The sequence below is a fragment of the Equus caballus genome, chromosome 18, assembly GCF_041296265.1.
Source record: "Equus caballus isolate H_3958 breed thoroughbred chromosome 18, TB-T2T, whole genome shotgun sequence".
Classification (NCBI taxonomy): Eukaryota; Metazoa; Chordata; class Mammalia; order Perissodactyla; family Equidae; genus Equus; species Equus caballus.
The window spans coordinates 73,672,015-73,687,338 of NC_091701.1; the positions used below are offsets into that span (position 1 = coordinate 73,672,015).

Genomic DNA, 15,324 nt, shown 5'->3' on the forward strand with positions numbered 1-15,324 from the left:
AGAATTTGAGCCTGTTGTTTTTAGAAGTGTAAGTCATTTTTAAAACTCTAATGATTATAATTTTAAGGATGTTAATTGGATTTATTGCAAAGTAGCAAATTCAGATGTCAAAACTGTCTTGAGGCAAGAAATCTAATCAACGAAATAGAAGCCTTATTCAGAGCTCAGAGCACGTCTAACTGCTATAAAAAATTGCCAGAAACTGCTCATCAGCTGTAAGCCACAGGCTACTATACTCTCAAATCAAATGCATATATTGTAAAGCAGACCAATACAGAAACTACTAGGTTAATATAGTATTACTTAGGGCTATCATTCCCTAATTCAGCAGAATCACATCTTATACAGAATTAAGTTTTAAAGTCAATAAAGCAAAATCACATAATGTCAAAATTATCCCACTGAATTAGACTACAGGAAGGAATAAAAGGAAAATCTTTGTGTACTTGGGCACTTGAAGTATTATGCTTTTAAGGTCAATACCAAATCCCCAGGTAAAAAGGGTATAAATGGAGAATTATAAAGTGTTTTGTTTTCTTAGATTGTTTTTCCATTTTTGCGTTAATATGTGTCTAATAAATGTGTCCTTATGAGAATTAATTGAGATACTGGAAATTGGGAAAATTATAATTTGAAGTTCATTTTCAAGTTAAATGTTCATTTTATTTAATTCCAATATACACTATCTATTCATGAAAACATTTGATATTAAGGATATTTAACTACTTGCCAGTCTATGAGGAATTTCCTCTAATTAAAGCACTGATTGGACTTGAAAGAAAAACTCAGCTATTTGCCTGGTACACCTTACTGTTTGGAAAGACCGTATGGTTTAAAAGTAAATGGGAAAGGGATATGACCTACCACCACTGTCTATTTCTAGCTCAGAGACCCATAACGTGCACTCACCTAAAAATTAGTGATTATCTCTACTTTATAAAAAAATTCCACTACTATCTTCTTCCTAACCATTTCCTCATTTCAGTATCATTAACACTTCTTATAAAGCAATTTAGAGACTAAAATTCCTTTATATTCAGCAAGACCTCAGAGTTAAGGAGGACAAATGGAAAGCCCTGTTTTCTAAGGGCAAGGACAGGAAAGCCTGTGCTTTGCAGTTCCAGGCATGCAGGCGGGTATAAGTTTTCACACGTTGTATGTAGTCAAACTGTAGATAGCCTCAGATTCTAAAGTATTAATTATTTTACTCAACAGTCAGAGAAGTAGGCAGCAGGAGCAAAAAAAGCTCACCTAGTTAGGCACCTCAAATTGCACATGTTCTGAGTATCAAGCCTCCTCCTTGCTATAAATCTAAGAGGGGGGACAGAGGACAGTAAGGTGAATCCAGGACCCATGAACCAATCTTTAGAATCATCATGGATAGCTCTCCATTCAAGGATAAGTAAATAGAAAAGCAGACACTGTATGGGTCCTGTGAAAAATTTTTTGCATATGGCACTACATTGAGGGCAAGGATAAACAGCATATATATGTATATATATTAAGAACATATATATGAGGAAATTAAATAAATTTTTAAACATATATCCCAATTCCCAGTAATTACAAACTGAAAATCAGGAAAGATGAAATAGTTGCTGGCCAGTGTAAAAAAACATGGTATGAAACTATTGATATGATGGAAAGAATTAAATTCATCTTTGCCATAACGGCCAGTAGTCACTAAAGAAAATCAAACCCTTGATATGGGTCTTTAAAAATCCTCCCAGAATGCAAAAGAAGATAACATGAAAGATGAAATGATGAAAGATAAAATGAGAGAATAGAGAGAACAGAGAGACAAGTAATTCTCAAAAAGAACACAGAACAAATTGAACAAAAAGAATGAGCACCCTGGGTGGGCCCAGTGGCATAGTGGTTAAGTTCGTGTGCCCCATGTCAGCAGCCTTGGCTTTGTGGGTTTGGATCCCCAGCATGGACCTCCATACCACTCATCACACCATGCTATGGTGGCATCCCATGTACAAAACAGGAAGACTGGCACAGATGTTAGGTCAGCAAAAATCTTCCTCAAGCAAAAAGAGGAAAATTGGCAACCGATGTTAGCTCAGGGCCAATCTTCCTCAACAAAAAGAAAGAAAGAAAGAAAGAAAAGAATGAGCACAAGTTTTAATAGTAAAACAACAATGCCCTTGATTTGTTTGAATTTACAAGTCAAAAGGATCCACCATGCTTCAAACAAAATTAATGAGAGGCAATCCATGAATAAATATCCTGGCAAATATCTCTTTCCCTCCCCTCAAACATCCTGGTCCTTTTAACTTTTTTTAATCATTTATTTAAAAATAATTTTAGACTTACAGAAAAGCTGAAAAAATAGTACAGAGTTCATGTATCCCTTCATCCAACTTCTCCTAATTTTAATAACTTGTATAATCATAGAACAATTAGGAAAAACAAAAAATGAGCATTGGTACAACACTATTAACTAAACTACAGACCCCATTTAAACTCCATCAGTTTTTCCACTAATGTTCTTTTTCCATTCCATGATCTAATCCAAGATCCTGCATTACATTAATTTGTCATGTTTCCTTATTCTCCCCCAATGAATGAAATTTACACAGTCTTTCTCATCTTTCACAACCCTGACACTTTTAAAGAGTACTGGTCAGTTATTTTGTAGACTATCTGTCAATTTTAGTTTGTCTGATATTTTCTTTTGATTAGATAGAAGTTATGCATTTGGGACCAGAATATCAGAGAAGTGATGTGCCTTTTCAGTGTATCTTATCAGGGGATATGAGATGCCAATATATCTGAGGAGTGGTAATGTTAACCTTGATCACTTTAAGCATAAAAAATAACTTGCCCAAGGTACCATAGCTCCTAAGTAGCAGATCTAGGATTCTAACCCATGCATGGTCTCTGCCACAGAGGAAAACTTAGCTGGCCCTCTGAAACCCTAACAGTGAAGCTCAGTGACAAAACCAACTACACACAAGAACTTCCCATTAAGATTTTAGTGTCTCCCTCTTAAATAGGGACATATAGTCACATTAGAAGAAAGCCTCCAGAATGAGAGACCAAAACAGAGAAAAAAGAAATTCAGATGAAACATATGATGCAAGGAGCAGACGAAAATATACTACTATAATATACTGTATATACTATAACTAATACCCTCTCAGAAATAAGAAAAAATTAATGAGAAGTGGTCCATGTAAAGACATCTTGGCAAACACTTCATTCTCTCTCAAACATCTTAGTCCTTTTAATTTTTTTTAACTTTGCATTTTGAAATAGTTTCAGATAGAAAAGTTTAGAAATAATAGAGTTTCTGTATATCTTTGACTGGAAGACACTGGTACAGGAAATGAACATTAATACAATCCTTTTAACTAAACTACACACCTTATTCAAATTTCACTAGTTTTTCCACTAATGTGATAGGTGAAATAAATTACATGTGAAAGGGTTACACATTATAGGCAAAAACTTTCAGAAAACATAACAACAACAACAAAAAAGACAGAGGTGAATAATAATAGAGAAAAACATAAAATTAGGGGCCGGCCCCGAGACCGAGTGGTTAAGTTCACGTGCTCTGCTTCGGCAGCCCAGGGTTTCGCTGGTTGGGATCCTGGGCGTGGACATGGCACCGCTCATCAGGCCATACTGAGGCGGCATCCCACATGCCACAACCAGAAGGACCCGCAACTAAAAACACACAACTATGTACCAGGGGGCTTTGGGAGAAAAAGGAAAAATAAAATCTTAAAAAAAAAAAAAGATAAAATTATAAGAGTAATCCAAGAAGTCAAATATTAATTCCAGAAAAGGAAATAGACAAAATAGTTTGAAGGAAATCAACAAAAAAAATAACACAAGAAAATTCCCTAGGGAGTTAAGGACAAGAGTCCCTAGATTAAAAGGGCCTACCAACTACTTGGCACAATTACTGCAAAAGACTCATATTAAGGCAAATTATTGTGAAATTTCAGAATGGCAGGAATAAAAAAATCCTAAACGCTCCTAAAGAGAGAAAACAGATATATACTAAGGATCAGCAACACTGGAAGCTAGAAAACAATGGAGCAAAGCTTTAAAATTTTTTACAAAAATTTCAATCTAGGATTCTATAATAGACAAGTATATTTCATACAGTAGAGTCTCAAAAGATTTACCTCACATGCATCCTTTCTCAGGATGCTACTGAGCATGTATTTCGCCAAACAAGAGAATAAACTAAGAAAAGGCATGGGATCAAAAAAAAAAAAAAAAAAAAAAAAGAGGCATCCAACACAGGGCAGAGGCAAAGAGAATTCCCCAAGAAAAAGAAGTCAGGATAATGGCTGTTGGGCTGATTTAAAGAGCAACCAGTCCAAAAGAAAACAGTTCAGTGGTTACCAGGGGAAGGGGTATGGGGGGTAGGCACAGGGGGTGAAGGGGAGCACTTATGTGGTGACAGTCAAGAAATAATGTACAACTGAAATCTCACATATAAACTATTATGAACTCAATAAAAAACATTATTGCAAAAAAAATTAAAAAATAAAGAGCAAGGAGTCCAGATTAAAGTAAGACTCAGGATGGTTCTCTGCAGGAAATAATTCTTGTGTAGAAAATTATATTCAGTATCTTACAAAGCTGTTCAAAGGTATGGAGAGACTTAGCCATAGGTTTAAAGAAAATTAAATGAATGGTGAAAAAGGAAGCAAACAGTGAAAAACAAAAAGTTGTTCAAGAAAGAAAATGTAATTATAGCACACCACTTGGCTCATTAGTGAACAGTATTTACTTAAGCATAATTATGAAAATAACAAATGTAAGCAAAACTTATGACACAAAGAGGAAGAGTGAGGAAATCAGAGATACAAGAGAGTTAAAATCCTCATCTACCATATAATAAATCATTAGATAATAATTGCAATTGTTAAGTTAATAGCGACAGAAATATGGAAGTAAATACTGGAAGAAACAAGTGAATGTAGCCACCTCTCAAGAAGAGAGGTGGGATGGGGGGCCCTTTTTTCCTTATCCTTTAGCCACTATTTGACTTTTAAAACTATGTATATATTACTTTAATAAAAATAAAAATTAACTTCAAAAGAGCAAAGAACACCAGATTGAGTGTTTCCAGACAAGATATATAAGGCAAATGTGAATAATAATAGGGAAAAAAAACCCTAGGATGATGTTAACATACGAAAGTAAATTTCAAAGTAAAAAGTATTAAACAAGACAGAGAAGGCCAATTTATTGTGATAAAAGGTTAAATTTAATGAAAAGCCTAATAATGTAACATGAGAAACAAAGTAAAAACTTCTACAAATACCAGGAGAAACACAATTGTGCTGGGAGACTTTAATATCATGATCATACTCAGATTTCAATAATTAAGACCTAAATCATATTATAGATGAATAATACATAGTGAATTTTTTGCCTTGCAAAAAGAAAGCTTTTTCTTTTCTAACATCCATAGATCATTTCCAAAAACTGGTAGTATTTTAGTCACAAAGTAAGTCTCTATAAATTCAATAAAGTGTACTGGTCATATTCTCTGGGTGTAAGGAGTATCAGGTATAGTCAAAGAAGAGCATTGTGCAAGGGAGAAGTATTGAGAGACTGACTCCCGGCAGGCAAAGTTGCCTGCTGAATTGGCAATAAGTGGGTTGATATAGCCTAGATGATGGTGCCAAGGGCTCTATGTCCTTGGCATGAAAACCCCACTCCTTCTCAAACCACTGCATGAGCCAGGGCCTAGTTTGGCCCACTATTCACTCCTCTATTTTTTTCCCCCTAAATATTACCAACCATCTTAAGCTGATGATACCTGCAGGAAAAATGGTCTCCAGGCAAAAATCATAAAACATCTGAGAAGAACAATATAATAGTGACCCCCAAAAAGAGAAGAACATTATTGATATTAGTTGTTCCTTACATATGTAGCTTGAAGAAGCAAATTTTTAAAATAAATAATAAACCCATTAGCTTCATGCATCTTTGAGAGAATTATCTCAGACTTCACACTCATGCGTAAGTTTTTTTTCCTTTCTCTTGATCTTATCCATTTTTAAAAAATAAAGTTTACAGATAACTTTTACCTCAAACTTATGTTACCTTGACATAATTACATGTTAGTTGACAACGTTTTTTTCTACAACAATTTTTTTTATAATTCAGCTATAATTGACATATAACATTATATTAGTTTCAGGTGTATAACATAATTCAATGTATGTATATATTGCAAAATGATCACCACCATAAATCTAGTTAAGACCCAAAACCTCACATAATTACAATTTTTTTCTTGTGATAAGGACTTTTAAGATCTTCTCTCTTAGCAATTTTAAAAATATACAATACAGTATTAATTATAGTTGCCATGCTGTACATCAGCAGTCCACTTAGAAATGTCTTCTATATCTTTGTATTACCAAGGCAGTAATTTTCTGCTTACTTTTTCATTACTCAGACTTAAGATAGGATTCTATCAATTTGAATTAGTTTTCTCCACAAAAATATATTGAAATATATTGAAAATTTCTTATTCTCCTGGCCATTCTTTCATCAGTACTTGAGACTTTAGTTATACAATTCATGAAACAGTATTGTTTGAGCGTGTCGTATTTGTTGCTTATCTTTAAAACTTCAGAATGAACACATTAGTAACAGATTTTAAAATACTTGTAAATTGCAAAACATCTTATCTTTCTTTATTTTTTCTGCAATGAAATGTTCTCAACCTAAACAGTATTAGCTCTTCATTGCCAAGTGAAAAAGCCTTCCTGTTTCATCTTGTAAACCTTTAAGGAAGAGTCCTTTATTTCACTCTGGAAATTTTAACCAAGGTTTATTTAAAAGCTTCCTCTCTCAACTTTAAAAATTGGCCAAATGATTTTTACTGTAAAAATATTTATAGGATATATGTTCTGTTTCATACTATCAATTTTGTCTTTTTCCTATAATGCTTATACCACATGGAGGTTACCTCAACTCCTTATTTTCACTTCCTATCTTGACTTTTGGTAATTGTTTTTCCTTTTTTGAATGCTCCTTAAGAAAGTTTCTTAAAAATAAGGAAAGAGAGGCAAAATCAAATCAGTTTGTTTATCCTTCTAATCTGACAAAAAACATTTAATTGGAGGATGAGATTAAAAATATAGCTAAAATAAAACTTTAAATTAGTCACTGCTATTTCTGTCACATATTACTATGTACTGTCAAATCTGGCAGAATCTAAATGAATTATAGGCTACTAGTTAATTAATAAATCACATAAATAAGCTGCCCCTTGTGTACAGACATATCATATGGACTCTACCATATAACAAGCCTTAAATAACAACTCATCCTCTGCAGTTCAATTCATCATTTATTGAACATAGTATTTGAAAAATAATATTTGAAGTGCTATAGGTACAATTAATAAGACTTCACCCTCAAGATTACAGTCAGCTCTGTTCATGCCCTGAGTCTATAATTTTCTTCTAATCTTAACTGTTACATTAGAATTGTCAATGGCTACTTAGTTTACATATGGCAAAATTCGTGCTGACATGTACTTTTTATTGAAAGTAGCAGGGCCTGACAAATTTGTTTGTTTGTCTTATTTTGGAATAAAGTAAAAGGAACAAATGAGGAAAATATCAAAATATCAATGGATCTTTTCTAGAATATCAAAAACATTGTAACATTACATTAAAAAATTTCTTGTGTGAACATTTAGTGGACTCAAAGGTATCATTTCTCTATTTTGGAATGTCATAAAAATTATTAATCAGGAACAAGGCAAGGATGTCCCCTCTCACTCATCCTTCTCAACATTGTACTGGAAGTCCTAGCTAATGCAATAAGAGAAGAAAAGGAAAGGAAATAAAAGTATACAGACTGGGAAGGAAGAAATAAAACTCTCTCTGTTTGCAGATGACATGAATCATCTATGTAGAAATCTGAAAGAACTGACCAAAAACTCCTGGCATTAATAAGCAATTATAGGCTGCAGAATACAAGGCTAAAATGCAAAAGTCGAATGCTTTTCTTTCTTTTTTTTAAAGATTGGCACCTAAGCCAACAACCATCACCAATCTTCCCTCTTTTTTAACTCTGCTTTTTCTCTCCAAATCCCCCCAGCACACATCTGCACATCCCAGCTGCAAGTCCTTCCAGTTGTGGCATGCGGGACACTGCCTCAGCACAGCTCAACAAACGGTGCCACATCCGCGCCTAGGATCCAAACCGGCAAAAACCCGGGCTGCCAAAGTGGAGTGCACGAACCCAACCACTGGGCCACAGGGCCAGCACCTTGAATGCTTTTCTATTTACCAGCAATGAATAAAAAAATGAAATACTTAGGTATAAATCTAACAAAATATGTACAACATCTAGATGAGGAAAACTACAAAATCAAAGAACTAAATAAATGAAGAGATATTCTATGTGCATGGATAGGAAGACTCCATATCAAGATGTCCGTTCTTCCCAACTTGATCTACAGATCAATCAATCCCAATAAAAATTCCAGCAAGTTATTTTGTGGCTGTCAAAAAGCTGATTCTAAAGTTTATATGAAAAGGTAAAAGACTGAGAATAGCCAACATACTATTAAAGGAGAAGAACAAAGTTGGAGGACTGACACTACCCAATTTCAAGACATTATAAAGCAACAATAATTAAGACAGTGTGGTATTGACAAAATAGATCAATGGAACAGAACAGAAAGCCCAGAAATAGACCTACATAAATATAGTCAACCGATTTTTGACAAAGGAGCAAATGGAATACAATGGAACAAAGAGTCTTTTCAGCAAATAACGGTAGAACAACTGGATATCCACATGCCAGAAAGTGAATATACACACAGATGTTACACCCCTCACAAAAATTAACTCAAAATTGACCACAGACCGGGGCCGGTCCCATGGCCGAGTGGTTAAGTTCGCGCGCTCTGCTACGGTGGCCCAGGGTTTCGCCAGTTTGGATAATGGGCGTGGACATGGCACCACTCATCAGGCCACGCTGAGGCGGCATCCCACATGCCACAACTAGAAGGACCCACAACGAAGAATACACAACTATGTACCAGGGGGCTTCGGGAGAAAAAGGAAAAATAAAATCTTAAAAAAAAAAAAATTGACCACAGATCTAAATTCAAAACGTAAAACTATAAGACTCCTAGAAGATAACATAGGAGAAAATCTAGATGACCTTGGGCTTGATGACTTTTTAGATACAACACCAAAGTCACAATCCATGAGAGAAATAAATGATAAGCCAGGATTTATTAAAATTAACTTCTGTGAGAGACAGTATCAAGAGAATGAGAAGACAAGCCACAAACTGAGAGAAAATATTCGCAAAAAACATATCTGATAAAGGACTGTTATCCAAAATATACAAAGAAGTCTTAAAATTCAACAATAAGAAAATGAACAACCTGATTATAAAACGGGGCAAAGGCCTTAACGGATCCCTCAACAAAGAAGATATACAGATGGCAAATAAACATATGAAAATATACTTAACATCGTATGTCATTAGGGAAGTGTAAATTAAAATGAGATGCCACTACACATCAATTAGAATGGCAAAAATTCTAAACACTGGCGACACCAAATGCTGAAGGACTGTGGAGCAACAAGAACTCTCATTCTTTGCTGGTAGGAATGGAAAATGGTACAACCACTTTGGAAGACAGTTTGGCAGGTTTCTTACAAAACTAACCATACTAACCATAAAATCTAGCAACTGCACTTTCAGGTATTTACCCAAATGAGTCAAAAGCTTATGTCCATACAAAAACTTGCACACAGATGTTTATAGCAACCTTTTTCATAATTGCCAAAACCTGGAAGCAACTAAGATGCCCTTCAGTAGGTGATTGGATAAATAAACCATAGTATATCCCGACAATGAAATATTATTTAGTGCTAAAAAAAAAATGAGTTATCAAGCCACGAAAAGACATGGAGGAACCTTAAATGTGTATTACTAAGTAAAAGAAGCAAATGTGAAAATGCTACATTCTGTGTGATTCCAACTATATGACATTTTGGAAAAGGAAAAACTATGGAGACAGTAAAAAGATACAGTGGTTGCCAGGGGTTGTGAAGAGGGAGAAATGAATAGGCAGAGCAAAAAGGATTTTTAGGTCAGTGAGACTATTCTGTATGATAGTATAATGATGGATACATGTCATACATTTGTCAAAACCCACAGAAGGTATAACACCAAGAGTGAACCCTAATGTAAACTATGGACTTTGGGTGTTAATCATGTGTCAGTGTAGGTTCCTCAATTACAACAAATGCACCATTCTGGTGCCAGATGTTATTGGAGGAGGCTATACATGTTTGGGGGTAGGATCTAACTAGATTACCACTCTTTGACCTGGATCTGATTTAGGATGCATGAGCACAATTCCAAAACTGGAAGAACAGATAATGAATTGTTTTCATCTCTCCATAAATGTTACATGCCATTAACATAGTTAATCCAAATCTGAGTATATGAAATATCTAGGCAAATTCACAGAGACAGAAAGTAGATTAGAGGTTACCAAGGACTGGAGGGAGGTTGGGAATGGGAAGTTATTGCTTAATGTACAGAGTTTCTATTTGGAGTGATGCAAAAGTTTGGAAATAGTGATGAAGTTTCACAGCATTGTAGATGTAATTAATACCACTTAAATGGCAAATTTTAAGTTATATATATTTTATCACAGTAAACAAACATTTTTGACCATGTGTGGTTTATACCTTATTCAAAACTAGTAAGAATTATAGTTAACTTTGTATTTTCTTCACATGAAAGAGTTCACTAATTCTGTACATCTGATCACAAACATGATATAACTATGCGAAGTTGTTCCTTTTCAGAAGAGAAATTTAGAAAACTTGAAATATGACTGAAGAAAAACAGAAAAAAGGTCAAAACAAACTTCTTACTTTAATTGGTTCAGGCTGCATCACAGGTGCAGGCATAGCAATGGCACTGGGAGCATAAACCTGGTGATATGTTGCTTGAACTCCATGATCAGAATAAGGCTAATACAAAGAGAAAAAAAAATGTATTGCATTTCATTTATTAATTCAAAATATTTACTCAGCATTACAATGTACTAAGTAGACATTTTGCTACACCATGGAGAAACACAGATGAAAAACACATTCCCTATCTCTGATTAACTTATGGACTGGTCAGGTAAAGACAAGTAGTCAAAATTACCATAAGTCCCAGGAGACACGTGTAGGGATGCATGGGAGAAAAGAAAAGAACTACTTAATTCAGCTTAAGAAAGTTGGGGATGTGGTCATGGAAAGTTTTCTAGTGGAGCTGATACCCGAATTTGAAGAATTAGGGAAAGAAGGTGGGAATAGTATACACAAAGGCATAGAGGCAACTAAGAACGTACTCCACATGGGAGATCTGTGCAGGTTGTTTGGCATGGCTGGAAGGAGGATTACACACTAAAAGACAGCTGCAGGATGAGGCAGTCGAGCAACAGGCAGGGAACAGATCACATAAAGGCAGGTTTATGGCTTGTCCAACAGATGGTGGTAGCATTCACTGAGATATGCAATACAGGAAAAGCAAGTTTGATCTTTATGTAACTTTATTTGAGGGGGTTGAAAGAAGTCAGGTTTATGACATATAAAATTTGAGGTATTTGTAGGAATTCTAGTAGAGGCATACTGTTGATAGAAAGCTGGATGGCTGTAGAGCAGCACTGTCCAACAGAAACATAATGTAAGCCACATGTTATTTAAAATTTTCCAGTAGCCATGTTAGAAAAGTAAAAAGAAACTAATGAAATTAATTTTTAGTAATGTATTTTACTTAAACCAATATATTCAAAATATTATACCAAAGTGTAATCAATATAAAATTTCTGATAAATTTTACTTTCTTCATATTATGTCTTCAAAATTGGTGTGTATTTTACACTTACAACACATCTCAATTCAGACTAGCCACATTTCAAGTGCTCCACAGCCATATGTCGTGTTGGCTGTCGTCGTAGTGGACAGCGCAGGTCTAATACTCAGGACTGGGGTTGGGGCTAGAGACATAAGTATGGATGATTACGTTAGAGTGAGCATGTAGGGGGAAAGAATGAAGAATGAGATATGAAATCATGGGGAGGAAAAGATCAACTTATGGAGGAAAATAAAAGGAGGTAAAAGGATTGCCAGAAGAGAGCAATATTATGGAAACCAATGGTAAGAGAGTTTCAAGGAGTATGTCCAATGTCTGTGAGAGGTCAAGTAAGATGAAAAAGGAAGAAAAGTGGTTGGCAATTAGGAAGTGATTGAGGACCCTTATCAAACGTAATGAAGGTGACTCCATTGGGTGAGGAATGAATGGGTAGTGAGGCAGCAGAAATATTGAATATAGAGTACCTTTTCAAGCTCAGCTTTGAAAGGTAGAAGAGAATGAGGGCATGGGTGGTGGTGGGGGTGTCACAGGATAATAATAATTGCCTTCTACCAGGTACCAGGCACTACACAAAGAACTTTGTATACAACAACTCTAATCTTTACATCAATCCTGCAAAATGTCCTCATTTTACAAGTGTAGGAATTATGAAACCAAGACTGTGACAGATTAAGCAATTATCCAAAGTAACACACTAGTAAGTGGTGAAGCTATGAACCAGTGGAAAGAAAAAGGTTTGAAATATAAGAGAAAAGAAGGACAATGGATGGAATAAAGTCCCTAAGGAAGAGGGAAGTGATAGTATCCACAGCAAAGAGGCAGAAATAACCTTGGACAGGACTGAAAGTCACCAAAAAAATATAAGAAGCTGAGGATGAGTTATGATTCAGGTAAGTTTGTATGTTGGGAGCTGGAGGCTGAGTTGTTTTCCACAAAGTATTTTCTACTTACTCTGAGGGGAGAAGGCAAAGCCATATTTTAAGAGTGAGGGGGAAATAGCCATTGAAATAAGTAAGAGATGATGCTAACTTACATTATTTTTTTAAGGAAACCTAAGTATAAAACTCACAAAGTAAGTCCTCCATTTTTTAAATTTGGAGAAAAGACACTTAAAATACAAACCACCCCACTGTATTCATTAACTTATATATTAGACTATATCTTCTACCAGAAATAATATTAAAATAAAAGCATGGATGTATCATTTGGTATGGAAAATTAACAGTACCAGTTATAAGCTAATGTAAGCAATATTTCCAGAAAAATCTTATTAGATCTCACTAAATAGTGAATATAATCTGATGATAGTTATCTGATGTCAGGAATTAAGAATGTGGTTCAAGGCAAAAAGTATACCCTGGCTAAAAATCTAATGTAAAAGCATTCTTACCTCATTGCCCCACTTCTTGAAAACAAGAAAACAACAAAGAGCAAAAGAGATTTTTTAAATGCCATCATCAGTTAAACAAGGAAATGCCCCATGATCCCCAAATCACAATGTAGAATGTCTGCCAAATGCTGTGCTATTTGAACCAATACAAGGGAGGATTCTGAAGCTTCCTCAGACATCAGGAAGGATACAGAGTTCTCTAAAGGTCAATGTTCTAAAAGATCTAGTCAAAGATTCTTTAGAGTCTCAAGTGTAGAGGAGTGTCAAGCCAAGGCAGAAGCAGGGAATATCTCCACAAAGATCTAATTTCGCACTACTTAATGGCAGGGGAAGTAGAATTGAAAGAGAAATCATGTTTTCACCATTTCTGTTGTCTACTTACCTTGCCTTATGGCTGAGGAACACTGCTGGAGACGAAGCAGGGTGAACGTGGAAAAGAAAGTAGCAATTACTACATCCCAATACAGAAAAGCAGTGATAAAAGGGACTTTACTAGGAGCCAAAATGATCTCTAGAATGCTAAAAACTGAGAAAACAGCATCTCAAGCAGGAGACGTAACAGACACAGTGTTAGGATGCTTGAGATAACAGCCTCCTCCTCCCACCCTGTATTTTGACAAAAAGCTGGCCGCATTTAAAGATTAGTAAAGATGGGAGGGAAAAGCAAGTAACCTAAGCAGAGATACTGCCTCTTCTCATCCTCTCAACACCATCAAGGAAGAGCAAAAAGTTTATGAAAATGATGAGAAATTATCCCAGAAAATAGTGGAAAAGTTCAGAGAAATATAATTCTTTTGAATCTTAAAGAAATTATAACAACATCATCTCTAAAAGAGATTTTAAGCCAACAGACAACATTTATAGACAATGATGAAAGCAAAGTGGCAGAGCATGGGACAAAAAAGAAGACAAAAGTAAAACAGAGATGAAAGCCTCGTTAGTCATAATAAAAAGTAGACTAAACACAATGAAAAATACAGTCATATTTGCCTTGAAAAAGCATATAAAACATAAAAAAGTACCATGATAAAAAAATTACCTGAGAGATGACAGATATGAAAGACAAAAAGAGATCTAACATATGCGTAATTGGTATTCTTGAAGAAGAAACAGAACAGAAATAAAATTTCCTTTTGCAAAGTTCTAACAAGAAAAAAGAAACCCTGGAATAAAAACTAGTCTGAAAATCAAAAGGGCAAATTGTGTTCCAGGAAAAATATTACAAAGACTGATAAATTCCAGGATGTATCCTGGTGAAGTGATTTCAACCTAAGATAGACTTTTCAGGCATGTAGGAAGAAAAAGCAAATTTTGTACAAGGGGAAAATCAGGCTGGCTTCAAACTTCTTCACAGCTACACTCAACACCAGAAAAGAGTAGACTAGAAGTGCTGAGAGAAAAAAGTATTGTTATGGGTTGAAACGTGTTCCCTCAAAACTTATATGTTGAAGTCTTAACTTCAGTATGTCAGGGTGTGACCTTATTGGGAGACAGGTTCTTTACAGAAGTTATTAAGTTAAAGTACAGTCATTAGGGGGGAACTTAATCCATTATGACTAGTATCCATATATAAATGGGAAATTTGGACATAGAGACAGGAAAGAGAACGTGAAAACACAGGAGAAGATGGCTATCTACAGGCCAAGAGGAGAGGCCTGGAACAGATCCTTTCTTCACAGCTCTCAGATGGAACCAATCCTGCCAAACCTTGATCTTGGACTTCTAGCCTCCAGAACTGAGACAATAAACTTCTGTTGTTTAAGTCACCCAAGTTTGTGGTACTTTGTTTCAACAGCCTTAGCAAATGAATACAAGTATGATTCAGCTATTTTATAGCTAGTCTTACTTGCTTTCAGATTTATAGACAACAAACATGTTGAGCAAACAGGCAAGTAAGAACTCAGGGAGTGTAGCATCCATAGCCTTCTTTAACAAAGAGTACTTGCAGATTCAGTCAATCAAGTAATAAATGGAGGGTGAGATGAGGAAGGGAGAAATTCAGTAAAAGTACTAATAGTAAACATTAA

At 35.1% G+C, this 15,324-nt stretch overlaps 1 protein-coding gene across 6 annotated transcripts in view; it reads right to left on the reverse strand.

Annotated features, from left to right (window-relative positions):
* The window catches only part of BOLL (boule homolog, RNA binding protein), a 96,025-nt gene that overhangs the window by 48,004 nt on the left and 32,697 nt on the right, over positions 1-15,324 (reverse strand). For 4 of the 6 annotated variants that reach the window (XR_002801325.2, XM_023622292.2, XM_023622291.2 and 1 more), the window contains exon 10: positions 10,917-11,015. Coding sequence is in view for 3 of the 6 variants with exons in the window: in XM_023622292.2 (XP_023478060.1) it covers positions 10,917-11,015 (99 nt within the window). In the remaining 3 variants the exon portion in view is untranslated. Of the gene's footprint in view, positions 1-6,961; positions 7,040-10,916; positions 11,016-15,324 lie in introns of all 6 variants that reach the window. The other 2 variants (XR_011428331.1, XR_002801326.2) reach the window with 1 other exon arrangement.